Source organism: Fimicolochytrium jonesii (genome assembly GCF_025526975.1).
Source record: "Fimicolochytrium jonesii strain JEL569 chromosome Unknown EV422scaffold_24, whole genome shotgun sequence".
In the NCBI taxonomy this organism is placed as follows: Eukaryota; Fungi; Chytridiomycota; class Chytridiomycetes; order Spizellomycetales; family Powellomycetaceae; genus Fimicolochytrium; species Fimicolochytrium jonesii.
This window is the reverse complement of record NW_026515691.1, coordinates 219365-242778: the sequence shown is the minus strand read 5'-3', so window position 1 is coordinate 242778 and position 23414 is coordinate 219365. Positions and strand designations below refer to the sequence as shown.

The window sequence follows — 23414 nt, the reverse complement described above, 5'->3', positions numbered from 1 at the left end:
CTGAAAGAGTAGAAGAGGACAGAAACGGCGGTGAGTTTTCCACCAAGCAATAGAAGAGATACAGGACATGAAAATAACTTACTTGAATCTTCTTGGCCTTTTCGGCCGCGGGAATAGAGTTATCCTGCTGAATGAGCATGATCCGCTTCCTCATATCAGTCTGACGTTCCTGCGCCTTTTCTTGTTCCTTCACCGTGGCTTCATCTTCTTCTTCATCCTCTTCGTCTTCTTCCATATCACTACCGTCCTCCCCTTCCTCATCATCTTCATATTCTTGGTCGTCCTCCGCCGAGTCTTCCGTTTGCTCTACTACATCCATGCGGTCGCCTGAATGTATCCCTTGTAGCGACGGCGATGAGGGCATGCGAGCACGGGGTAAACCACCATCGGATAGGAGCGACCGTTGAGATGTGGTGCGGCTCTGGGAGCTGAGGACGTAATTTCCGCCGGGTTGGGCATAGTGGGGAGGATGTGTGTGCTGGAGACCATGCTGGTGCGGTCCGTGGTTATGGCCGTGATGGTGCTGATGCTGGTGTTGGTGTGGCGGTTGTTGTTGGGCATTGTTTCCGGGGACGAAGGGGCCAGGTGGGTGAAGGGAATCGGAGAGGGAGTTTTGGGACCGACGAAGAGAATGAGGGTGCTGCTGCATGTTACCGGGTCCTGCTGGAAGTATGCCTGCTTGGCCGCCTGCTTGGTCCTGGTCGGGGTTTGGGATGAGTCCGCCACTGAGAGTTCGAAAGATGTTCTGCAGGTTGCTGGTGTATGACATTGCGTGGTATAATGAACGTTTGGAAGAAGTTTGCGCCCGTCAGTCACGAGAGAATGGACGGTGCAAGAGGCCGATAACGCTCGGCAGAGGACGACCAAGCAGGAGCAAAGATGGCACCTTCTTGCAGAGCACTACTCTCGATGCACACCACCGGCTCAAATGAAAAATTTGCGATGGGCTAGTGACGAAAAGCGTTCGAAGATGTCGCAGCTTACACAGTTTCGGCTTTCGGGGGTATGAAGCGGAGTCAAACTGTTTCTTGCGTGAGATATGTCAGCGCCAGGGGTTACGTTCTTTAGACAAATGGCGCCGACTTGGTGATTCCAAAGTGATCCCAAATGAATGGCAAGGTCTGGCTTTAGAATCTGGGGCCCTCCTAATCGGTAAGAAACCTGTAGTCTTTTAGTGTTGGCGGAGAAAGAAGCTTGGTCTTCTTTGAAGCAAGAAGCCGGTACGCTCAAGGTTAAGACGTAGGCCAAGGCACATAAAAGCTGTACGCGTCGGAGATTCCATCGCTACTAAGAATGGGCACATAAAAGGAAACTCTGTCTCGTGTGTCAAAGGTTACAGGAATGGCCTTTTGCGTCACGAGATGCTAACATCCGTATGGCAGTTGACGTGGCACGCAATCAGACTTACGGAGACCTGCAATCTGTGTGCTTGGAGAGCTTCAGTTGGTTCAATTGAATCGATGTGTACTCTACACTCCCTGCCTTCGTTCTCTGCTGTTGATTTGGCGGCTAACACTTCGCTCGAGCTTGGAACATTGTGACGGCAGAGCCTGTCGGCGTTTTTTGACGGCATGCGAGACATCGTAGACGAACTCCGCTGACTGCGCCTCGCTTACCTACGCGAATGCTCCATCCCGCTTTGTTGTTATCAGTACCTCGACCCGCTTCCTTCAAGTTGGTGGCAATTGCCTGCGGCAAAAAGTGATGAAAATTGGATCTCGAGCAACCGGCGAATATGATGTGCACAAATGAAAAAAAAGGAAAAAATTGACTGGAGAATGGGGGTATCGATCCCCCTGCCTCTCGCATGCTAAGCGAGCGCTCTGCCATTTGAGCTAATTCCCCGTTGTTATTCCGATATACACTTAAAACATATACATCCCTTTTTACCTTCACCGACCATCGCCACCCGCCTTCGGCCACCTCGTGCAACAGCTTTCAAAATTCGAGCATAGTCTTTTACCGCATGCGCATGCATCACACCAGTATGTGTGTCGTTGAAAGCTTCTGCCGGGCCCCCAGCTGAGCAAGAATCGAGGGCCTACGAAAGGCAACATGCAGCTTTTGGGTATTGGGCTCCATATCAAAACACCAAAATGGGAAATGCAGTACCGTTTTTGAGTAATGAAAAGCAGCGAGGCATGGCAAGACGATGCACCCTATTATTCTCGGCTCTCATATTCTCATAGTACTGTACATGCGGCGGCTTCTGCCAATGGGAGTTTCCATTCTTTTGGGTAGTTCTGAGTAATTCGGAGAATTGTTTTCCATAGTTATTAGTAGATTTCGACAGCGCGAAGTTTGTTGACAATATGGTATCCAAAGAACCGTCAGTTTCCGGTCAGTTTCCCAAAATAAACAGCGAGGACGATGCAGTGGACTCGAGGAATTCCCAGCTTCCTTCTCTGTTTTCTCTCCAACTTCCCTCTCGTTTCCCTCTCCAAATTCCTTCGCATTTGCACACCACGTTCATCTCAAAGCGAATCAAATACCCCGATTGAATCCAACTCCAGCGACTGTTCGATTTCTTTGTTTCGTCGCCACCATGACGAAACAGGAGGTGAGTATCGAGAGCGAAACTCCAGAGCAACGGATTAGAGAGGGTGTGAAGCAAATTCGCAGTCATACAAGGTTCAAGGTTCTTAACTTGCGTTTGCTACCTCTACGGGCTCTAGATTTTCGATTCAACTTACAAGTACCTGATGACGGTACTTCGAGGAATCGGTCGATGCGAAATCTTCGATGAGAATGACCAAGCAACGATTCGTAAGCCTCCAGTCTCCGATTCCGTACATGCTGAAACCGGGATCCTCTATCCCCTGAATTCTTCGCATGCATATGGCTAATATTTAATCCCCGCTTGCTATGCGGTGCACAGATGTCCAGCACGTTGCAACGATTCTAACTCTGGCTAAAAGCATCATTAACGACTGCGCGGACTGCATCGGCGAAACTATACCAGATACGTCGCGCACTGACCGCCGGGACCATGAAGCTGGCACGATCGCGGAAGGAACCCGACCTTCATCTGCCACCGTCGCGAAAGATTCTGCTCCCTTCTTGCGAGGGTTATCGACCAATTCCTCGAACAGCGAGTCGGACAGTCAGAAGTCGGACGCCAACGCCTTGCTTTTGCCTCCAAAAATCACATGGACTGGTTCTGGTGGGAGCCTTCTACCGGTGTCGCCGCTCTTGACACAGTATCGCGAAATCAGCACACTCTTATTTCGCTCAATAAACCGAAAAGAACCCCTGAACAAAACAGCGACTGAAATGACATTCAGCCCGGTAACAGACGCAACCATCAGAGACACCTTTATCAAAAATTTTGCGACCGTATCCTTCAAAGCTTCAAGCCCCAAGTCCGGCGCGCGCAATTCTTCTGCCGATAACAAGGCGCGAGCCAAGCTGCCGCGAGCGTCACTTCCTCCTTCACGACTGGCTATCCCGCAGGAAGGAATAGCGCCGCCCATGCCGTCGGATGACAGCCTGCGCCACAGGCACAAGCAAATCGCATACCAGATATTCCTGGCAGCAAAAGTCGCCGATGTTACCTGCTTCAAGCCGCAAGTGCTCGCTTTCGAAATCAGCATCCAGGACCAGATGCTTTTCGACCAGATTGGAGCGATCGACCTGATACTCCACAAGCCTCCTGACCATGTTACCCAGCCGATGCAAGCGCACGCCGAATGGTTCAACTACTTGGCACGCTTGGTTGAGTTCACCATTCTTGAGCGAGCGACCGTTCCTGAGCGAGCCCAGGTCATTCTCCATTGGCTCGCGGTGGCACACTACCTGGAGGAGTTTCGAAACCTCAACGGACTCCAGGCTGTGGTCTTCACTCTTACGGGACCGGCCATTAGCCGGCTCCGCCGGACATGGGAGACCGTTCCGGCCAAACATCTTCAGGCGCTCGATGCCCTGATGGGAATGGTGTCCCCCGAGGGCAACTTTGAAAGATTGCGCTCATACCACGCCAAGCGAGACGAGGACACGCGTCCGTTCGTGCCGTGTCTAGGCCTGTACGTACACGACTGTACGTACTATATAGCTCTCATGAAGAATGAAAGCATCAACGAGAGCGCTCGGAGGCGGTTCAGCGAGCTGTGGAACGAGCTGGATCATCACCACAATCGCCAGAAGTACGCCGTCGAGCAGCTCTCGGCTCAGATGCTCATGGAACAATCATCCAAGAAAAAAAACACGTACAGCTTACTGTCCACCAGAATACCTACGCAGCTTGAATTTTTACGACACGCCGAGGACGAGACTGTCGGAACTTTCGTGCTTCACTGGATTCTATCCCGAAAGTGCTATGCCCAGAAGGAGCTCGACGAGCTCTCACGACTCCGCGAACCAAAGATTCAGGATGAGTCGTCGACGGGCACTCTGTGCCCGCCGACACCCCTGGAGCTGAAAAGGGCTCTGTCGGCACGCATCCAACTCGGCACGCAGAAGCTTCCGCAAGACCCACCGTACGTTGTTTCTCCGGTCGACTATCTTTCCGCCCATGCAGTTGTGGTCCCTCCCGAGTTGATCGGCGCTCCGAATATCGAGGCATTACTGTTCAAGGATCTTCGGACGGAGCCACAGCAACATCAAGACACTCCACAACAGCAATCGCAACCGTCAACGCCGTCCAGACCTAGTCTCTCTCGAGCCAGCCTGTCCTTTTTCGGCAAGGCAGTCGGAGCATCGAGCGTGCGTCCCTCCTCCGCATCGATGCACGACCTTCCCGCTAGCGGAAGCGCGGTAGCAGTTGACACTGGAGACCCAGAACATCCGAGCAAACGGTGGTGGCAGCGCCGTCGCTCGAGCGCTAGCTCAGGATCGAGCAGTGGAGGAAGCACCTGGTCGCTTGAAGGTATTCGGGACAAAATCATGCGCAAATCTCGCCGTACTTCCCGCTCTGCCGGTGGTCTTCAGTCGCCCGCCGCGTCCTCCGCCGACGTCGTCTTACCTTCGTCGCTTGGGAATGTCGCCATCGCGCAAGCTCAAGGTCCGTCCGGCGCTGCTCTGCTCCATCCCCCCCCGCCCCCGCGACCCATGGCAAATGCACACAGACGGGCGCAATCAGCGTCAGCTAGCGAAATCGCACACCTTGCGTTGCCTACTCGCAAACGATTCCCTCCCCCGCCTCCCCCGCCGGCCTCTTCGAGGCGCCAACGAACGTACTCGGAAACCGCCGTCGGGGTTTGAAGGGACTAAAGACATGAACAACTCGGAATTCCCACTTCCTAGCTGGTTCTGTTCGGGGAACTCAAACGCCACCGTCTATCGTACGCTTCTTGTATTTGTTCAAGACTTCTTCCCTACATATACGAAGCTCTCATCTACCCTGCCTGTTTATGGTCCTCATACTGATGTTAGGCTTTCACGTTCATGACTCAAGTGTATCCACATCGCAACACATTCATAAATGCCCTTAATACACCAAAAAGTTACTGTATATCTCTCTCTGCCCATCTCTCCCTCTGACCATCATTGCTCCGTCGCTACCTCGACAAAAACCACCCAGCAAAACCAAGCGGGACGTTCAAGGTTCATCAAAAAGACCACATGTTTTATCAAAAGAAGAGATACACACATAAGAGTTGTCTCACGCTTCAATAAACATTACAAAATAAGGACAACAAAAGATAAACAAAAACCCGAGCGGCAATAAATATCGTGAGGGAAAAAGTAAGAACCTCAATGACCATCTCCCCTCCCAAATAAGAATACAAAAAAGCTAGTGGGGACCAAGATCCAATGGGGAACCGGGGAGAGGATAAATAAACGTGTCCCGCACCCTCAACTAAAGGAGGGCTTATTTACATACGAACAGTATTTGGCAGAAAAGGGAGAGTGAGTGTCCTCCAAAGCGAATCCGAGTCCTTTCAAGAATGGTTTGGGATGCCGCTTCGCCGCACAGCAGTATGAAGCAGGCAAGCACGTTCGCCAGTCATGTCGGCTTCTCGGAGGGTGATGGTAGTAGATCGCTTTAGAGTACGCCTATCGGAATAAATGTCGAATGGGGTTTGGGCGATAAGACGGGTCTGCTTCTGCTTCACGGTCCGTCCGTCGACGACGGGCCAAAGCCAAGCACAGGGTACTTTGGACACCAAACGGTGACTGCCGGCTTGGAGAACCGCAAGTCCGGCGTGAGATCTTCGCCTTCGGGCCACTTCACGGTCATAGCGAATTGCCTGGTCTCGCCTTGCACGACAGGCATGGCGAAGTATTCCTGGGTGGCGACGAACAGGTAGTGGCCGTTGGTAGCGTAGCCGAAGGATCCGCCCGCAAGTTCCGCGCCGGTGTATGCATCGACGTATTCATCGTCGCGGCAGAATTGGATGACGGCGAAGAATCCTTGGAAGTACGCCTCAGTGGCTGTGATGTTGACGTAGAATGTCGCTTGGTCTTCCTCCGTGCTGCCAGGGACTACGGAGCCGGCGACGATACCCGATGAGTAGGTACAAAGGTTATTGCCAGCCGGCGGGGGTGGGTATGGGCTTGGGCAGCTGATTCCGGTTGACGTGGGGGTTGGAGAAGTGACGGGGATGGTCCCAGTGGCGGGTGTCGTAGCAATGACAGTTCCCGTGGTGACAGTGACTACCGTGGTCGTAGGTGTGCCAGAGATGGTCGTGACGACAGTTGTAACGCTCGTCACAACCGAAGTTGCAGGAGCAGTGGTGGCAAACTCAGTGGTTGACCGAGTGGGCGGAGTACTGACCCCAGGGTTTTCACCGGGAGATGTCACGGACGCAGTCGCCGTCGCCGAGGTGACCGTGACGATAGAGGTGGTCGGGGTTCCAGAAATGGTAGTAACAACGGTCGTGACTGTGACTACTGGGGTAGTAGCCGGGACGCCGGTCGTGCTTCCAACGACAATGGTGCTAAAGGTAGCAAATGAGCTTCCAGTGGCGAGTGTGCTGCGGGATCCCGGAGTGCTCACACCAGGGTTCTGACCGGGAGATGTAACCGAAGCGGTGGTTACTGGCGAACTAGCTGCAGTGGAAGTCAAGGTAACCGTGGAGGTGGTGGTGATCGTGCCCGAAGTGATGGTAATCACGGTAGTTGACGTCGTGAGGCTTGCAGTGGAGGTCGCTGGAATGGTGGCAGGGGTAGTGATGCCGCCCGTGGCTGGCTCTGTCTCCGTTGCGGGAATAGTGCTCACGCCGCCTGTAGCAGGCTCCGTCGCAGTAGCCGTGGAAGTGAAAGTCAAGGTCGTCTCCGTCGTGACTGTACCGCTGGTAATGGTAACCACCGTTGTAGTGGTCGTCAACGATGCCGTGCTTGTACTTCCAACCGCCGAAGTAGCGACGCTTGTCTCACCAATGAAGGTGCTCGTGCCGGTTTCAGATCGAGAGCCGGGCGTGCTCACACCAGGGTTCTGGCCTGGGGATGTGACACTAGCTGTAGCAGTGGCCGGTGCGGTGGCCGTCGACGTGATGGTCAGTGTCGTTTCGCTGGTAATAGTGCCGCTCGTCACCGTCACAACAGTGGTGGTCGTCGTGAGGGATGAGGTGAGGGATGTGGTGGCCGGGCTAGTCACTGGAACAGTTGTTGTTGATACCGAAGCATCTCCAGTGGTGCTGAAGCCTTCGGTGGCGCTTGCAGTGGCCGTGGCCGTCGCCGTCGAGGTGATTGTCAACGTGGTCTCGCTGGTAATCGTGCCGCTCGTCACAGTCACTACGGTGGTGGTAGTAGTGAGGGATGAGGTAACAGACGTGGTTCCGACAACTGTAGTGCTGACTCCAGCCGTCTCAGTAGCCGTTAGAGATCGAGTGCCGGGAGTGCTAACTCCTGGGTTCTGACCAGGAGAGGTAACGCTAGCTGTCGCGGTCGCTGGGGCAGTTGCAGTTGACGTGAATGTCAATGTAGTCTCGGTCGTGAGGGTACCGCTCGTCACAGTCACGACGGTTGTTGTTGTGGTCACGGATGCGGCCGAGGTCGCGGCATTAGTGGCCGGCAGAGACGTAGTGGCAACTGATCCACTAGCAGTAGCAGTGGCAGTGGGAGTACCGGTGTTGCTTGGCTCAGCGGAAGATGTACGGGTCGCGACAATTTCCGTGCTGGTAAATGTCAACGTCGACGTGGTGGTCAGAGTGCCAGAGGTAATCGTAATGACAGTAGTGGAAGTTGCGGTCGTAATGGTTGCGGCCGAGGTAGTTGAGGGTGCAGTGGTGCTGAGACCTGCAGAGGCAGTCTCAGAGGCAGTGAACGTTCGGGTGCCTGGAGTGCTGACACCAGGGTTCTGCCCAGGGGAAGTAACACTCGCAGTTGCCGTAGCGGCGGCCGTGGAAGTCACCGTCAGGGTGGTCTCGCTTGTGATCGTTCCGCTAGTCACAGTGACAACAGTGGTGGTAGTGGTGACGGAAGCGGTGCTGAACTCGGAAGTCGTACCAAAGGGAGTGGTGGTAGGAGTTGTCACTACAGACGTCGTGGTAGGTGTGACCGTGACAATCGCCGAGGAACTCGCCGAACCGATGGTAATCGTTGTGGTAGAGACGCTGAAGCTGTTTCCAAAGGTGAACGTAGCACTTCCAAAGCCGGTGGAAGTCCTCGACCTGGTGGGGATGCTGACACCGGGGTTGTCACCAGGACTAGTGACCGACGCCGTAGCAGTTGCCGTGGACGTCAGAGTGATCGTAGACGTTGTGGTTACGGTGCCTGAGGTGACGGTGATCACAGTGGTGGTCGGAGTGATGACCGCAGAGCTGCTGCTCCCGACGACTGCGCTTGAGGTCGCAGGGAAGGTAGGTTCAGTGACCAAGGACGAAGTCCTCGTGCCTGGCAATGTCACGACCACAGTGGAGATCGGCACGGCGGTCGAGGATGCGACAGCGGTTCCGGTGGAGGTCAGAGTCACGGTAGAAGTGGTTGTGATCGTCCCAGACGTTACCGTGATGACCGTAGTGGATGTGGATGTAGTCAGGCTCACGCTCGACCCGACCGCAGTGGAGGAGAAGCCTTCGGTCGCGATAGTAGACCTTCGGGTACGAGTTGGAACACTGACCCCTGGGTTATCGGGAGGCTGTGTCACCGAAGCAGAAGTGCTCGACGGAGGAGCAGTGCCGGTGGAAGTGAGCGTAACGGTTGAAGTTGTTGTAATGGTTCCGGACGTAATCGTGATAACAGTTGTGGACGTGGATGTAGTGATGGTCTCCGTGCTTGCAGGGGCGGTGGTTGAGGAGAAGGTTGGGATCTCGGAGGACGAAACTGAGAGCCCGACACTGGCTGATTCTGTTGCAGTGGTAGACCTGCGTGTGCGGGTGGGAACGCTGACTCCCGGATTGTCGGGGGGCTGGGTCACCGAAGCAGTTGTGGCGCTTGAGGCAGGCGCAGTGCCCGTCGATGTCAAAGTCACAGTTGAGGTCGTTGTGACGGTGCCCGAGGTGACAGTGATAACGGTCGTGGAAGTGGACGTGGTAACTGTTTCCGTAGAAGCAGGAGCCGTGGTGGTGGACAAACCGGCAGACGCAGTTCCTGTGGGCTCAGTGGCGGTAACCGTGCCTGTGGACGTCAGAGTTACCGTCGAGGTTGTCGTAACCGTACCTGAAGTCACGGTGATCACAGTGGTCGACGTAGAGGTAGTCTCGGTGGATGCGGGAGCCGTGCTGGAAGAGAAGACGCCGCTCGTCTCTTCCGATGCAGTAGTCGATCGTCGAGTACGAGTGGGGATGCTCACTCCGGGATTGTCAGGAGGTTGAGAGACGCTTGCAGTCTCCGTGGCTGTAGCTGTGCCGGTCGAAGTCAATGTGACAGTCGAGGTGGTAGTGATGGTTCCCGAGGTCACCGTGATCACCGTAGTCGAGGTAGATGTAGTGATAGTGGCGCTTGAGGCAGGCGCGGTACCTGAGGAAGATGCAACTGCCGACGAGGAGAAACTCACGGACGAGGCGCCGGTCTGTTCAGAGATCGTCGTCGATTTACGAGTGCGTGTCGGAATACTGACGCCCGGGTTGTCGGGGGGACCCGTGACACTCGCGGTCTCGGTAGCAGTTGCGGTCCCGGTTGATGTCAATGTGACTGTCGATGTCGTCGTCACTGTGCCCGACGTGATGGTAATCACCGTGGTCGAGGTAGAGGTGGTAATCGTTGCGCTGGAAGCGGGCGCAGTAGAAGTCAAAACCCCTGAGCTAGAGCCCACGACGGCTGACGACGAGAAGCTCTCGGACGATGAAGTTGTCTCTACAGCGGCCGTGGTCGATCTCCGAGTGCGAGTGGGGATACTGACTCCTGGATTGTCAGGAGGGCCGGTAACGCTAGCCGTAGCGGTGCCGGTTGCGCTGACCGTGCCGGTGGAGGTGAGCGTGACCGTCGATGTGGTAGTGACTGTGCCCGATGTGATTGTAACGACCGTTGTAGAAGTGGAAGTGGTGACGGTTGCAGTGGAACCAGGGGCTGACGAAGACAAGCTTGGAATGGACGAAGCCCCGGTTTCTTGCGACGCAGTGGTCTGTCGACGGGTCCGAGTGGGGATGCTGACACCTGGGTTATCAGGAGGGCCAGTCACGGATGCCGTCTCGGTTGCGATGGTGCCAGTGGAGGTAAGAGTGACGGTAGACGTAGTAGTGACCGTGCCGGATGTGATGGTAATGACCGTTGTAGATGTGGATGTCGTACCCGTGGCCGACGACGCACCCGCCGTGGTGGAGGTAAGTCCGGAGCTTGGCTCAACAATCGTAGTGGATGGGGAGGCCGAGGCACCGCTACTTGTGGTCGTAGGAGTGACAACCGCAGAGCTGGTCTGAAACGAGACGGAGGATGTGCCTGAGGCCAATGCGGTGGTCGATCGACGAGTGCGGGTAGGAATGCTGACACCTGGGTTGTCAGGAGGACCGGTGACGGATGCTGTGGCACTGGCGGTAACCGTCGCGGAGGCTGTGGCAGTGGCAGGGCACGGTTCACTGGCAGGCGAGATGTAGATCTTGAGAGTCTCGAAACACTTCTTGGTGGACGTGTGCGAACCGTAGTCGTTGCCGTATTTGTCGTATTTCTTTTCGTACTTCTTCTCGTCACTGCTGTAGTCCTTCTTTGGTTCCGCATACGGGTCGGCGTAGTGACGGCGATGCAACGCGCGGTTGTCATTCTTAAAGCTGTTGACGACTTGCTCCTCGGTGACACCCTCAGGCCATTGCTCGTGGACGAATACGGGGATGTGGCTGCCGTCGTCGCGCCTGTCGAGTTGCTCGGAGAGTTTGCTTTCTTCTTCTTTCGCGGGGATGTCGGGACACTTAACTTCATCCCACTTGACATGTGCAGACGTCTGTTCGGGAAGGCCAAGCTCTTGAAGAGCGTCCTCGGAGAGCGAGAGGCGACCACGAGGGACCTAAGGGAACAATGAGAGAGGAAGGAAGATGTATATATATAGTGGTGAGTGAAGCGCATGCTGGGACTGGAACACTTCACAAATGGGGAGGACTCGACTGATGGATACATACCTTCTTTGTGACATCGACGATCCTGACGACGGTCGATAAACCCGTGGATGATGCCGTGACCTTCACGCAGCGACCGCAAACACTTTGAGCCTTGAGAGGGTTGGCGCCAAAGGCGGCCAGTGGGACCGTTCGAGTCCATCCGTAGTTGGGACACGCGTCGGGGCCGACAAGACGAGTAAGCGAGAATGGGTATTCACCGCCAGAGTGACCTCGGCCGTGGAGACGCGCAGCATCGGTGAAGGGCGTGATGGCGCAGAGTAGGAGGAAGAGTGCCGCGGCCGCATGCGGCGGTCCGCTGGCTGATCTAGTTTGCATTGCGTTGCAACTAGTTCAAGATGAGTTGCGTTGAAGGGGTGTGAGGTGGTATATGTGCGCAGTGATAGAGAATGCCGACGTGAAATGAGGAGGGTGTCGCCCAGCAATCTAGGTCCACTTCGAGAGTGATACTGAGAGTACTATCTCTCACTAGGGTAAAGGAGGTGCGGGTAGGTGGGTATGCAGGGACGGCAAAACTAAGAACGTCGCTAGTGAGACGAGCTTGCCGTCGAAGTGCTTTTATATATAACGCGCGAGGGGGACACGGTGGGAGAGAGAAGGGGGAGAAATATCGGACGAGCTCAGAATACCGCCGTGGAAGGAAAGATGCCGGTGGATGGAAAGCGAAGCGAAGCCAACGGGTGTTTGCAGCGAAGGAAAAGGGGACGGGGACGGGGTATATTCGGACTGGAACACATATTGGATTGAGGCGAGTACGATTTCGCAGCCGCCGCCGCCGACGCACTCCGAGGCCGCTAGCAGAGAAGCAATGGAAGGGATTGCGAGGTGCATGAGAGTGTTGTATTGCTGTTGCGATCGAATTGGCGGCGATGGCAGCGAAGGAAGGGAAAAAGAAGGGGATCACAGGCGGAAAACGCGTCGCGAAGAAAAGGGGTAAGGAAAGAACCCTAATTGCCGACGCGTCTCCCTGCGTCCCGCAACGGCGCTCCCACACCAAACCCAACCCATAACCCTTTCCGGTCTGATCCTACCTTGCCAGTGAGCGAGCTACACACTCTGTATTATCTATCACTGGTTGCACGTTTGCCTGAAGCAACGGCCAATGATGACCGGGCAGAACCAATTTTCAGTGCTTTCCACGCCCGGCAGTTTGTCTCTACAAGCTTCGACGCACATTTGTCACTAGAACCACCCTTCCAAGGCATCACTTCAACAGTGGAATAACAACCTACACCACTCAAATGGCGCAATTCCATGAAATATCGACTTTTCGGGCATATGCAGGGATGCCCGTATGCCTAGTACGCGCACGGATTTTCTTCTATCTATGGCCTTTTTCCTCCCAAGCCCTGGAAGGCCAAACCAAGCAAAGGCTCCAACCTTTGTCCAGCCTCCACGCTGTCAGGAAGGAACAGTATCCTGCCGAATTCTATGTCCGTCTTCAAATGTTCGAAGTTCAAACAATGCTTATGTCAGCAAACGCGAACCCGGCGCATCCGCAAATTCCGCTGGCGGGATATTCCTCCCTTCACGTCTCTCCCATCCTTCCATCCTTCGCATCTTGACCACATTCTACTGTACCCAACCAGCCCTGAGAGGCGACTAACAGTCTTCCGACTCCGCCATTCAGCCGAGCCCCCTGAGCCTTGAGCTTCGCCATGTTATTTCTTCCGGTGGCGCGTTTCACTCCGCCGCCCGCGAAACCTCCAATGACTTGGCGGCGGGAATCGAAGGTTGTTTGATTTTTGAAATTCGGAGAAACTGAGGCTGAAGCAGTTGTGCGGAAGAGTGTCATTCGATACATCCAGGGCATCGCCAGTGGCTTTTTTGCAATACATAGTTTACCCTCCCTTAGGCCGTCAGTTTGACGGAACAAAGTCATTGGATGAAGCCACCTTGTGGATCGCTAGCGGGCGAAGGGCATTGGAAAGGAAATCGAACCTGGATATTCGATGCATCAGATCACACAACTGTCTATCTACCATAGGAAAGAATGCATCCTACATATTTGCTGCTGAAGAGATGGTTATCATCCAGTCCGTTCCTCGAGACTGGCAATCATGGCAGTCATGGTCATGGTTCAAAGATGGATGGGATATGGACTATTGTGGAGAGGAACGTCTGTGTGTCAGCACCAACCGCGTCCGACGCGTTCAGAGAGACCCAACGTTCCCATTGCCCAATGCAAACCTTGATTCCTCGCCATATCCCCATTATATCAAACAAAACAGCATGAACTGGTCCATCCCCAACGCCCTTACCTGCGCCCTAGCTTTTCTGATCATAACACTTCCCAGCATCCTCGCCGTCCCAGGCGGCCAGGCGGCCCGGCTGTGCGATATATGCTGTCACGACCCCCCTGATGAGGATATATGTGTGCGTGTGCGATGTGAATGGTGAGTTCATATGTTCTCGCGATGTCTAAGTGCGGGCTGCATGGCACTGATGTACTGTACATGTACGTTTGCTATCATTAAGCCCGCCGCTTGAGTCCGCGGGAGTTGAGCTTGGGACACTCTCCTGGGCAACACTTGCGACGGAAACAGCCACGGCCACCACCACCACCGCGGCGGCGATGGAAACCATTCCGGGCGATATATGCTGCCAATGCTGCCTGGACGCAAGCATCCCGGAGTGTGCGCACATCAGCTGTCTGTGGTGTCCTCCCGAGTGTCGGCCGCACAAACCGTAGGTGGTTTGATGCTGCGATTTCAGTGCGGTGTTCAAGCTCATTTCTTTCTCATGTGTGTCCGCGAATGTAGAAACAAAACGCCCCGTTCGCCGTAAGACTTCCTTTCTGTCTCAAGTGTGAGGTTCAAGTACGATTTTGGTTTTGGCGCTATGGAATACATCAGGTTTCGGAATCGTAAAGATATGTTCGTCACACCCGCGAGCGTGACCCAACGCCACACGGGGTCTACATTTTATCGTAGGTCTATATACATGAGAAAGCTCTCTTCACGCAGCCAAGTCTCGCCAAAAAGAATAAATATCCACAATTTGAATAATGATAATACTCGCAGTCGTCGTTGACGCGATCTCAGAACCCCTGTCTGGACGCATTGCACATGTATCGTTCTTTCACGACGCCGGTCAAGATTCCCTTCTCGGTCTTTCCGGGTGGGATGCGGTCTTTCATCCAGCATTTGTGACCTTCAATTTTGGGATAGGATCGAGATCAGCTTCAATCACACATAGAAGTCCGCAACGATCGAGTTCACAACACTCACCATCATAAACCCACGTAACACAATTCTTCTTCCCCTTACAAAGCGCCTCACACACCTCAACACTATCCGCCAGCCAACTCGCAATCTCCGCTCCCTTCCGGTCATAATCCGCCAACCGCACGCTCGTCGGATGCCAGTCCCAGTATATATCCCCAAACGTCACTGCGCCCTTGCCGTACTGTCCAATCACCTTCTTCTCCAAGTTGTAGAGATCCTGCACTTGTTTGACGAGGAGGTGGTGGAACGTCAACGGGCGGTCGCAGGCGTTGTGCGGGAACCAGAACTGTTTGTTGGGTGGGGAGCCGTAGAACCCAGACGGGGAGTGAAGTAGCACGCCTTGGTCGCGTAGGCACAGCGCCGTGCGTACATCGCCAGCCCAGCATGTGCGGTATTTCTCAATACAGTTGTCAAGCCCGCTCATCATCTCTCTCATCGCTCCCCGCGAAACCACAATCCCGCTACCGCCATGCGCGAAATAGGGGCCCTGGCCCCACGCCCAGACATTGTCACACCCTACAAACTGGGTCTTGGCGCCAAAGTAGTGCGGAATGTCCGGGTCGTAGATAGATAGCCGGTCGGCGAGGTTATCGAAGAACACGTACGTGTCGTCGTCGAGCATGATGTACCACGCGGCGTCGGGGAAGCGGGTGTAGAGCTCGCGGAAGCCGGGGAGGTTTTTGTGGCCGTCGGATTTCCAGCCGGTGGAGGATTCGTCCGGGTTGACGGCGTCCACGGAGAGGGGCTTTTTGGGCATGGCGAGAGGTTGTGGGGAAGGGACGCGTGGGCGGGTCGGTGCTTTCGGGTTGGCGGCGGCGAGGAGGGGTTCGGCGTGTGGGGCGGCGGGGGGCTCGGGCTTTTTGGGAAGGCGGTGTTGATGCTGAGGTTTTTGTTTTGGTTGTTGCGGTTGCGGTTGTTGTTGTTGGGCTTGGGGTTGAGGTTTCGCTTGCTGTTGCTGTACTTTAGGCTGCTGATGTTGCCGTTTGGGCTGCTGAACGTATACTTGCTGTCCTTGCTGCGGGGCAGGCTGCGGTTTCTGCACTTGTTTCTGCACTTGCATTTGCACCGGCTGAGGGTTGTGCGGCTTTTGCACGTGCACTTTCTGCGCTGGCGCTGGCGGAGGTGGCCGAGGCTGCTGCACTTGCTTCACAATTCGTCGGGGTTTCGGGGCTTCCTCTACTGGTGGCTCCGGGGCCTCTTCTGCTGGTGGTTCTTGTTCTGGGAAGGCCGGATCTTCGTCGAGTTCGGGAATCTCCTCCTCCGCCTCTGGTTCTTCGGGTTGCTGAATGGGGACTGCTCCCGGGAAGAGACGGTGTCAATCTTTGCTGATTCAAAAGGTATACCAAGATCAAATGGAGGTCCACTTACTCCGTGCCCTCTTAGCCAATCTACGTGGCTTGATATCGCCTGCGTCCGCTTCCGGATTCGTTTCCGCATTTGCATCAGCCTCCGCTGCCGCCGCATTCGCCGCCTCCGCATTCGCCGCTTCCGCCGCATTCGCCACTTCCGCCGCATTCACCGCGTTAGCATGCGCTTGCGCCGCCGCCTTGACATCCTTCTTCCCCGCATCATCATACAACCCACTGATAACATCAATCATCTCCAAATCCCCCACTTCAACAACCCCATCCCCAATAAGTATTAGGTTCCTCACGGGCTGCAAAAACGATACAAGCTGAATCAGCGATCGCTGATGCACGACATCCACGCCCGACTTGAGCGCGACGGCGAACTGGTCGAATTTGGGGTTGAACCGCGATGGGTTGCGGGTGATGCTCTTTGGGTCGACTTTTGGCACTGTGGACGTGCTGAAGGAGGAGGACGTGTCGAGTTCGGAGTTGTCGGGGCTGGCGGCTGCGGAGGCTGTGGAGTTGTCTTTTGGTACGCTGTCTGGCACGACGCCGGGTGGAGCGACCTGACGTGCTTTTTCGGGCGGACCGGCTACTGGCGCGCCGTCTGCACCTTTACTTGTATCGTCATACGACGCGCGGCGGGAGTCGAAGTATCCCACGGCGTCCGGATCATCCTGAGTGATGAAGTCCGTATAATCGTAGCCCGAAAATCGGCTCGTTGAGCGCGCGGAAAAGTAGAGTAATGTGCAAGCAAGGGTAATGAATACGACGCGTGCGCGTAGACTTGAGCGGAGGAGATGGAGTAAGGATTCGGTGAGGGAGCGATTTGGGTTGTGGAAGCTTGCGGTGCTGGTGATTCCTGGTTGGCCGGTCGGGTGAGCATAGACGTTGTGGGAAGAGCGGGAGGGTCGTGGGTTTATGACGCCGTTGATGGTGTTGCCGTTGGGGTTCGGGTTGGCGCTGCCGGCTGACCAGCGGCGGTTTGGAAAGGCTTCCATCGTGTGGTATATATCAGAGTGTGCAATCTAGCGGGTTGCTAGGACGTGCTGTGAGGTATTGATCTGTGCCGTTGCCAAGACGGGATTGACGAGCAGTTGAGCGATGCTACAAGGCAGCCTTCAGCCTCTTATGGCTTTCGGGTAGCAGGACACCGGAACGCAACACTGCCAGTGTAGTGCAGAACTCTGACAAAGTCTGTAAACAGTTTCCGACCCACAATCATACATTCGGGATTGGAGATTGGGTGGGGGACGCGACAGGGATGTGTTGAACCCTTCGCGCCAGAGGGACCTGTTATTCTGTCGCGCAAACAGACAGACGACAATTGTAAGTCGAGGATCGAAATCGATCACGACTCATGGCATTGAATTGATCAATCAGGCTAGCGGGATATGAAGACGACCAAGAAGGATGGAAGGTGGGCATTTGCAAAGGGACAGCTTCTACGAGCGAGCATGGAAGGAGAGAAGCGAAAGGGGGACGCGTTCGCGGAGAGACACGTCAAGAAAGAATCAATAAACCTACTTCAATCTGCAGATGTAACGTGACTTGCATTTTAAAGGTGACGTGAGAACTGACAAGCTGGCGTTTGTCGGGGTTGGGGTTGTGTTTAGATCATGGAAATCGAGACAGGAGAGGCCATGGATGACTCGCTCCGTAGCTCAATCGAACATGAGCGGGACTCTCTTTCCGCTCAATCATACAAGAACGTCCCTCAAAATGTAAACAGCAGCTCCTGGGTATCTTTTATGATCTATCTGAGAAGTGGCCTCAGTGTGCGACTGGGAGGGCGATGAGGGGGAAACCGAATTACAAATACACATACGCCTGGGGTTTCTGGACAAAATCTAGGCTACAAGCGATAGTCCCGGGTGGGGTCAATCCGAGCTATATATTTTGCAAAGGAGGAGTGGAGAACCAACAAGGGTATGGAAGATGTGACGGGTATGGGTCCAGGGACGGAGAAACAATGCCCTGGACATCCCATGTTCGAAAGACAGAAGCGAGTCGGCGGCGACGCTTTGGGTATCTCTGTCCATCCGGGGTCGATTACCCGTAGGAACTCCTATTGCGCTCATGTCGCGATTCGCCGGATGTGACACATGAGCAGCGCCTTCTACCGCATAGCTTCCCCAGCATCGCAATCGCATTGAGCCTCCATGTCCGGCAGCCTCAGCATAGCCTTGCCCGCCGCGACACGTTTGGCCGCCTTTTTGTTGACGCCGTTCTCGACGGCGACGGGTATGCCGTGGAAGGTAATGGTACAGGTGGCCATGTTTGTGATGGGCGCGATTTCGTATCTGGGTGGTAACGGAACGAAAAGAAGAGGCACCAATACCGATGTAACTCGGGCGAAGACACTGTTACGAGAAAGAGCAAGCAAGACGTACGTGTCGACGAGCTTCTGACATTTCATCATCTGACGCCAAACACTCATCTGCTCCGCCGGGTGCACGACTTTCTCCCACGCCCTCAGCCGCGCACGTGTCTTTGTCTCCGCTCCCCCGCTTCCCACCTGCGCCTTCGTCTTCTTCGTCGGCGATTCCACCCCAGCATCCCCACCCACATCCTCTCTCGGCCTCCTCGTCGGACTCGCGGCATTGCTCGATGACTCGAAACTACTATCCTCCGCCCGCGTTGTCGCCATATCCACATCCATATCCATCTTCTCATCTTCATCATCAGCGTACCGCCTCCGAATCCCCGCCCTCTCAAACCTTGCCCAATACGGCTTGATGAGCGTATCATGCACAACACGCGCGACGGTATCGAGCAAGAATCCCGAGTCGATGAACACGGCGCCGATCATGGACTCGTAGACGTCGCCGGCGGCTTTGGGCGCCGAGTCTAGCGCGTTCCAGAAGAGTTGCGAGGAGGTGGAGGAGGTGGAGGTGTGGGTGGTTGTGGTTGAGGTTGTTCTGGTGGATGTGAAGGATGCGTCCGGGTCTAAGGGTGTGTCGTCGGCCCTGGGGATGGGTTGTGATAAGGACGCTTTTGCATGGACGTCAGTGTCCACGCTAAGCCGACCAATCTGCGCCGCCAGAGAAGTTTCCTCCGCCTCCGCAGCTTTCTCCAAGGCAGCGCCAAAGGCAGCCAGCGCAGTGAAGAGCGGCGGATGCATATGCTCCATCACCTTCGGCAACGACATGTTCCACGAGACAACAGCCAGGAACTGGTTGTTGACCAGCTCGGACCGCAGATGCGAGATCTGGCCCGGGTCGAGTGGGGGTTCCAATATGTACAGGTATCGCGTCACGACGAACCCCAGCACCGAGTCACCCAGGAACTCGAGACGTTGATAACAATCGGTCTGCAGAGCAAGTTGGGCCGCCGAGGCATGCGTGAGCGCCTCCATGCACAACGACGGGTCCTTGAATTTATACCCCAATTCCCGTTCGGCAACATCCACCCCGGGCGTCCTAAACTCGCCGCTCTTCCGCCTCTCTTTGTATATAGCACAGTACCGCGCCCAATCGATCTCGTAATCGCCTCCAAGCAGCTTCTTGACGGCCTTGGCGCCCCCGAGCTCTCCGCCTCTTAGCACACAAGCGCCAATGATGGCCTCCACAACATCCGCGACCGTCTTATCACTCAACCGTTGCGTGGCCCCGCCCTCGCCCCGTTGCAAAGGCGGCGTCCATTCCTTCCTCGACAGTGCGGTCCCAAGAACATACGTCTCGAGCTCAACCTCCCCAGCCCGTTCCCTCAACGCCGAGTTCTTCTCCATGTTATTCCGCTTCTGCGATAAATGCCCTTCATGCCACTCCGGGTACATAACAAACAGATGTATGCTCTGATGCACCTTCAGGAAACTGTCGCCGAGCGTCTCCAGCCGCTCGTAGTTGAACACCGGGTTTGCGACCGGGGCAGTTAGCGCCGTCTGCAGATCCGACACGGTACCGCTGAGTTCCCTATAACTCTCGTCGTCGACGATCTGCCCCTCTTCCGCGCGCTCGACCGCGAGGTACTTCAGATCTCGCGCCACGAGCCGGTGATGCAAGTACTGCACGATCAGAGGGAGATGCAGCGCATTGCCCTGGAGGAGTCGCGCCGGGATGGGGAAGATGGTACAGAACTGCGGGATGAGGAACTTTGCCGCCAAGCTCTCCTGAGTGCTGGCGCTTTGGGTGATGTACGGTAGCGATCGGGCTTCGATGATGAGTTGGTCCTCCAGGATCTTCTCGCGGCATTGAAGACGGGTCTGGTAGAAACCTGCGACGTGCGGGGCGTTGCCTGTAGGCAAGTCTGAGAAGGGTGTGGTCTCTGGAACGACGCGGGTGATTAAGTACACGCGTTTGTAAAAGACACGATCAAAGACAGCAAAGTTCGCAATATCGTCCCGTTTGAGAAAGTTCGGGTCGTCGAGGACGGGTTGATGCCCCTGACACGCGATTTGGATGGCTTCCCAGTCGATTGCAGCGTTCGGGTCCGTGTTCAATTCATGCAGAATGTCAGTGCTCTTGGGCGCTGTGGTTGGAACGACGATAGTAGCCCAGTCGCCGTCGTCGGGTACATCACTCCTTAGAATCCCTCTGAAGAACACAGAGTGGAACTTCTTCGTCTGTCTCAGCTTCTCATCGGTCATGATGACCCTCGTCGCATACGTTGTAGTGGTCATCGTCACATTCTGCTCCGCAAGTATAAAGTCGAACGATTCCGATGGCAGCGGCCGGTCCCCAACACTCAGCAACCCGAACTGCAACGGCTCTGTAGGCACCCCCGGAGTATCGCTGTCCAATGTAATCTTTGTAAGCCACGCGCCCACGGACGAATCCCACTGTCCCTGCAGCAAGCTCGGTGTCCGCATCCGGAACTCCATAATCTTCCGCTGCTTCTTCTTGACCTTCTTCATCCTCCCCTTCTGACTCTCCAGAAGATCCATCTCAGCATCGTCAAGAACAGGCTGGATTTTGAACGGTTTGAGCCGGTCATCGAGCTCCCCGGCCCGGTGGAGGACTTTGATGGCTTCAAACGCCGCCCAGCGTTTCGCCGCCCGTTTACTAGTTACGACCTTCCCGCGGATGAAGCGAGTGGATTTCGGGGCGGCCATGGGTAGTGTGACGTTTCCCAGGTACCCAGGGCCAATGTACGCGCCTTCCGCAAAAGAGACCGGCTCCTCTTCGAAGATTGGCCGGCTGAGGGCAAACGCGTCCTTGGGTAACAACGAGCAGTAATGCTCCAATCCGCCGATGGCGCCGAATATCGTCACTGTCGCGCCCGTGCTTTCAATGTGATATATCTCATCCTCCGACAGCTGCAGGTTGTGATCATACGGACTGTCATCCTCCATGTCGTTATCAACCGCACGGTCGAACAGAACGTTCCGCATACGCTCCTCCTCCCTCTTCAACGCAGCGATATCAATAGCCTCCGACGGGTTCTCGATATTAGAAAGGGTGACGAACCGTGATTTGATATGCCGAGCGCGCCCACGCGACTGGATAAAGTTCGTCAGCGTCCCGTTCGCATCGAAGCGGATGACCAGCATGCATTCCCGGATATCCAGGCCTTCTTCGGCCACACGAGTTGCGATGAGGAGGTTGAGCTCACCCGTACGAAACTGGCCGACGATGCGTTTCTGTTCCTTGATTTGCATGTTGACGTCGAGGACGGTGCTTGATTTTCCGCGGCCGTGCCCGACCAGGATTGAGCTTTTGAGAAAGCCCAGGCCAGGCCACTTTTCGATCAATGCTTGGAGAGCAGTGGCTGTGGATCGCTTCTGCACAAAGACGATCCCGCAGAATGTGGCGGCTTCGTCTTTGTAGCCCAACAGGATCTTGATCAAGGTGTGGACCTTCGGGGACACCTCTTCGATATGCGGTGCAGAGCCTGTCCCTCCCCAATTCGGAGCCAGTTCGATATACGTTTTGAGCCTTTGAACCTTCTCCATCACCTTCCGTTCGACAGCCTCGTCCACGCCAACCCTCAGATGCGCGTTCGTTTTGCGCATAAACGCGAGCAGATGCAGCTTGTCATGCGCGTCGGCAATCGCCTTCTCCAAGGCCCGGGCAGCACACCATGACCCGAGCTGTTCGCAAAACTCCAACGCGTTGTCCATCGCCTTTTCCAGCATGTGGTATGCAGGACCTGCCGCAGCACGTATGAGATAGTAGATCGCCGGGAGAAACGCATCAGATACCCCCCTGTAGTAGACGATTTCCTCGTCAGGCCTGCTGACGTGACCGGCCATACTATCGGTGTGGACTGTGTATGCTTTGCAGTCGAGATTGGTTTCAAGTTGATCTATGGCGTCTTTCGAGTCTTGTTTGGCAAACGTAGGGGACGCTGTCATGCCGAAGATTTTGGGCCGCAACTCCACGGGGCAGCGCTGGTAATGATGGGACATGATTTGATTGTAGCTGTGGTTCTTCCTCGCGTGGTGCGCTTCGTCGAATATAATGAGGGTGACCTGAACGTGAGAGTGTATGCGCCTGTCAAGGGCCCGCACTGTGAAGCGCCTTCCAAAGTCCAAAAGACAGAATGTTACCCTTTCCATGGAGATGTGACCTCGATTCAAAATCAGCCTAAAGATATCAGCTGTCATGACCATAACGTCGGCTTCCGAGATCTCTGTTTGCCACCGTTTATAATTCCACTATTGAGAGCATACACCGACCTCAGTTAGGCCTCTTCTGAGGTTGAGTAAAGTTCGTCTTCCACGAGACTTACGTCGTCGACACCCATGGACCCATAGTAGTGCTTCACATTCAGCTGACAGTTGAATCTGATATATGCCTCCTGTTGCAGAACTAGCGGCACAAGTGGGACCAGGAAGATACTTGGCCGCTTTGCCGCTCGTTGTTGTTTCAGACTCGTCATATGCTTTAGGAGCATCACAGCTATCAATGTCTTTCCGGCCCCCGTGTCCAACACGGCGATAACATTCCCGGCAACTGCCTTCCTAAACAGCTCCTGCTGATATGCGCGCGGCGCAAGGGGGGCAGAGGCGCCGGCTTCTGTGATGGGTAGGGGAGGTTGGACCGTCATGGCGGTGATGGTGGTGGTAGTCTGAGCTGTCGAATGGTGGGGTGTGATATGTGAGTGTTGGCCGTCGGTAGGCAAGCGGGACCACTATCTGGAAGTCCGAGTTTTACTAGCTGCCGACCTGCGTGGAGAGTCGAAGTTCGACAAAGTGGAGCCACCACGGCGCAGACCCATGGGGCGAAACGAAGTGAGCAGTAGGTGACGGGCTTTGATACCGTTCTCCGGTTTGACCAATGGGAAAGTGTGGTATCCTATTCCCTGAGGTAGGTGCCCGAGAGAGAGAATAAGTACATGTACACTAGTAGACGAGAGGCCACCGGGGTCAAGTCGGAGCTCAGTTCCTGAGGAAGAGGAAGGAAGAGCGGCGAGGCTTGCAGTTTTGACAGCGTTCCTTGTCTCTTGCGTGCGTGCTGTGCTTGCTTGAT

The 23414-nt window shown here is 55.1% G+C and overlaps 5 protein-coding genes and 1 non-coding gene across 6 annotated transcripts; 2 read left to right on the top strand and 4 right to left on the bottom strand.

Annotated features, from left to right (window-relative positions):
- Nucleotides 1-1772: 1772 nt before the first annotated feature.
- Nucleotides 1773-1845, bottom strand: EV422DRAFT_t113. Its single transcript has one exon. It is a non-coding gene; the product is annotated as a tRNA-Ala (tRNA).
- A 448-nt stretch (nt 1846-2293) lies between these two features.
- Nucleotides 2294-5625, top strand: EV422DRAFT_539517 (uncharacterized protein). The gene is made up of 3 exons (XM_053071069.1): nt 2294-2560; nt 2676-2766; nt 2879-5625. Exons 1-3 carry the CDS (start codon nt 2546-2548, stop codon nt 5197-5199), a joined length of 2427 nt encoding a protein of 808 aa, XP_052922945.1. The 5' UTR covers nt 2294-2545; the 3' UTR covers nt 5200-5625.
- A 232-nt stretch (nt 5626-5857) lies between these two features.
- Nucleotides 5858-11912, bottom strand: EV422DRAFT_200769 (uncharacterized protein). Its single transcript, XM_053065285.1, has 2 exons — nt 11430-11912; nt 5858-11317 (listed from the first exon to the last, which is right to left on the bottom strand). The coding sequence occupies exons 1-2, from the start codon at nt 11742-11744 to the stop codon at nt 6050-6052; spliced, it is 5583 nt and encodes a 1860-aa protein (XP_052922944.1). The 5' UTR covers nt 11745-11912; the 3' UTR covers nt 5858-6049.
- A 1444-nt stretch (nt 11913-13356) lies between these two features.
- On the top strand, nt 13357-14375 carry EV422DRAFT_200783 (uncharacterized protein). Its single transcript, XM_053065286.1, has 3 exons — nt 13357-13822; nt 13905-14118; nt 14189-14375. The coding sequence occupies exons 1-2, from the start codon at nt 13449-13451 to the stop codon at nt 14116-14118; spliced, it is 588 nt and encodes a 195-aa protein (XP_052922943.1). The 5' UTR covers nt 13357-13448; the 3' UTR covers nt 14189-14375.
- A 91-nt stretch (nt 14376-14466) lies between these two features.
- EV422DRAFT_499426 (uncharacterized protein) lies at nt 14467-16403 on the bottom strand (the record flags this gene model as incomplete). The annotated part of the gene is made up of 3 exons (XM_053068081.1): nt 14467-14579; nt 14657-15398; nt 16158-16403. Coding segments are annotated over 3 exons (1101 nt in total), but the record flags the coding sequence as incomplete, so codon positions are not given.
- A 2309-nt stretch (nt 16404-18712) lies between these two features.
- On the bottom strand, nt 18713-23366 carry EV422DRAFT_603341 (uncharacterized protein; the record flags this gene model as incomplete). Its single annotated transcript, XM_053073738.1, has 4 exons — nt 22675-23366; nt 22493-22600; nt 19149-22414; nt 18713-18971 (listed from the first exon to the last, which is right to left on the bottom strand). Coding segments are annotated over exons 1-4 (3951 nt in total), but the record flags the coding sequence as incomplete, so codon positions are not given.
- Between the last annotated feature and the right edge of the window lie 48 nt (nt 23367-23414).

What these genes read in the sequence shown, in the direction of transcription:
- EV422DRAFT_539517 (XM_053071069.1), top strand. An exon ending in GAATGACCAAGCAACGATTC is followed by an intron (nt 2,767 to 2,878) that starts GTAAGCCTCCAG and finishes TGCGGTGCACAG; the next exon opens with ATGTCCAGCACGTTGCAACG.
- EV422DRAFT_200769 (XM_053065285.1), bottom strand. Translation starts at nt 11,744, where the DNA reads ATGCAAACTAGATCAGCCAGCGGACCGCCGCATGCGGCCGCGGCACTC. An exon ending in TCGTCGATGTCACAAAGAAG is followed by an intron (nt 11,318 to 11,429) that starts GTATGTATCCAT and finishes TTGTTCCCTTAG; the next exon opens with GTCCCTCGTGGTCGCCTCTC.
- EV422DRAFT_200783 (XM_053065286.1), top strand. Translation starts at nt 13,449, where the DNA reads ATGGTTATCATCCAGTCCGTTCCTCGAGACTGGCAATCATGGCAGTCA. An exon ending in GTGCGTGTGCGATGTGAATG is followed by an intron (nt 13,823 to 13,904) that starts GTGAGTTCATAT and finishes GCTATCATTAAG; the next exon opens with CCCGCCGCTTGAGTCCGCGG.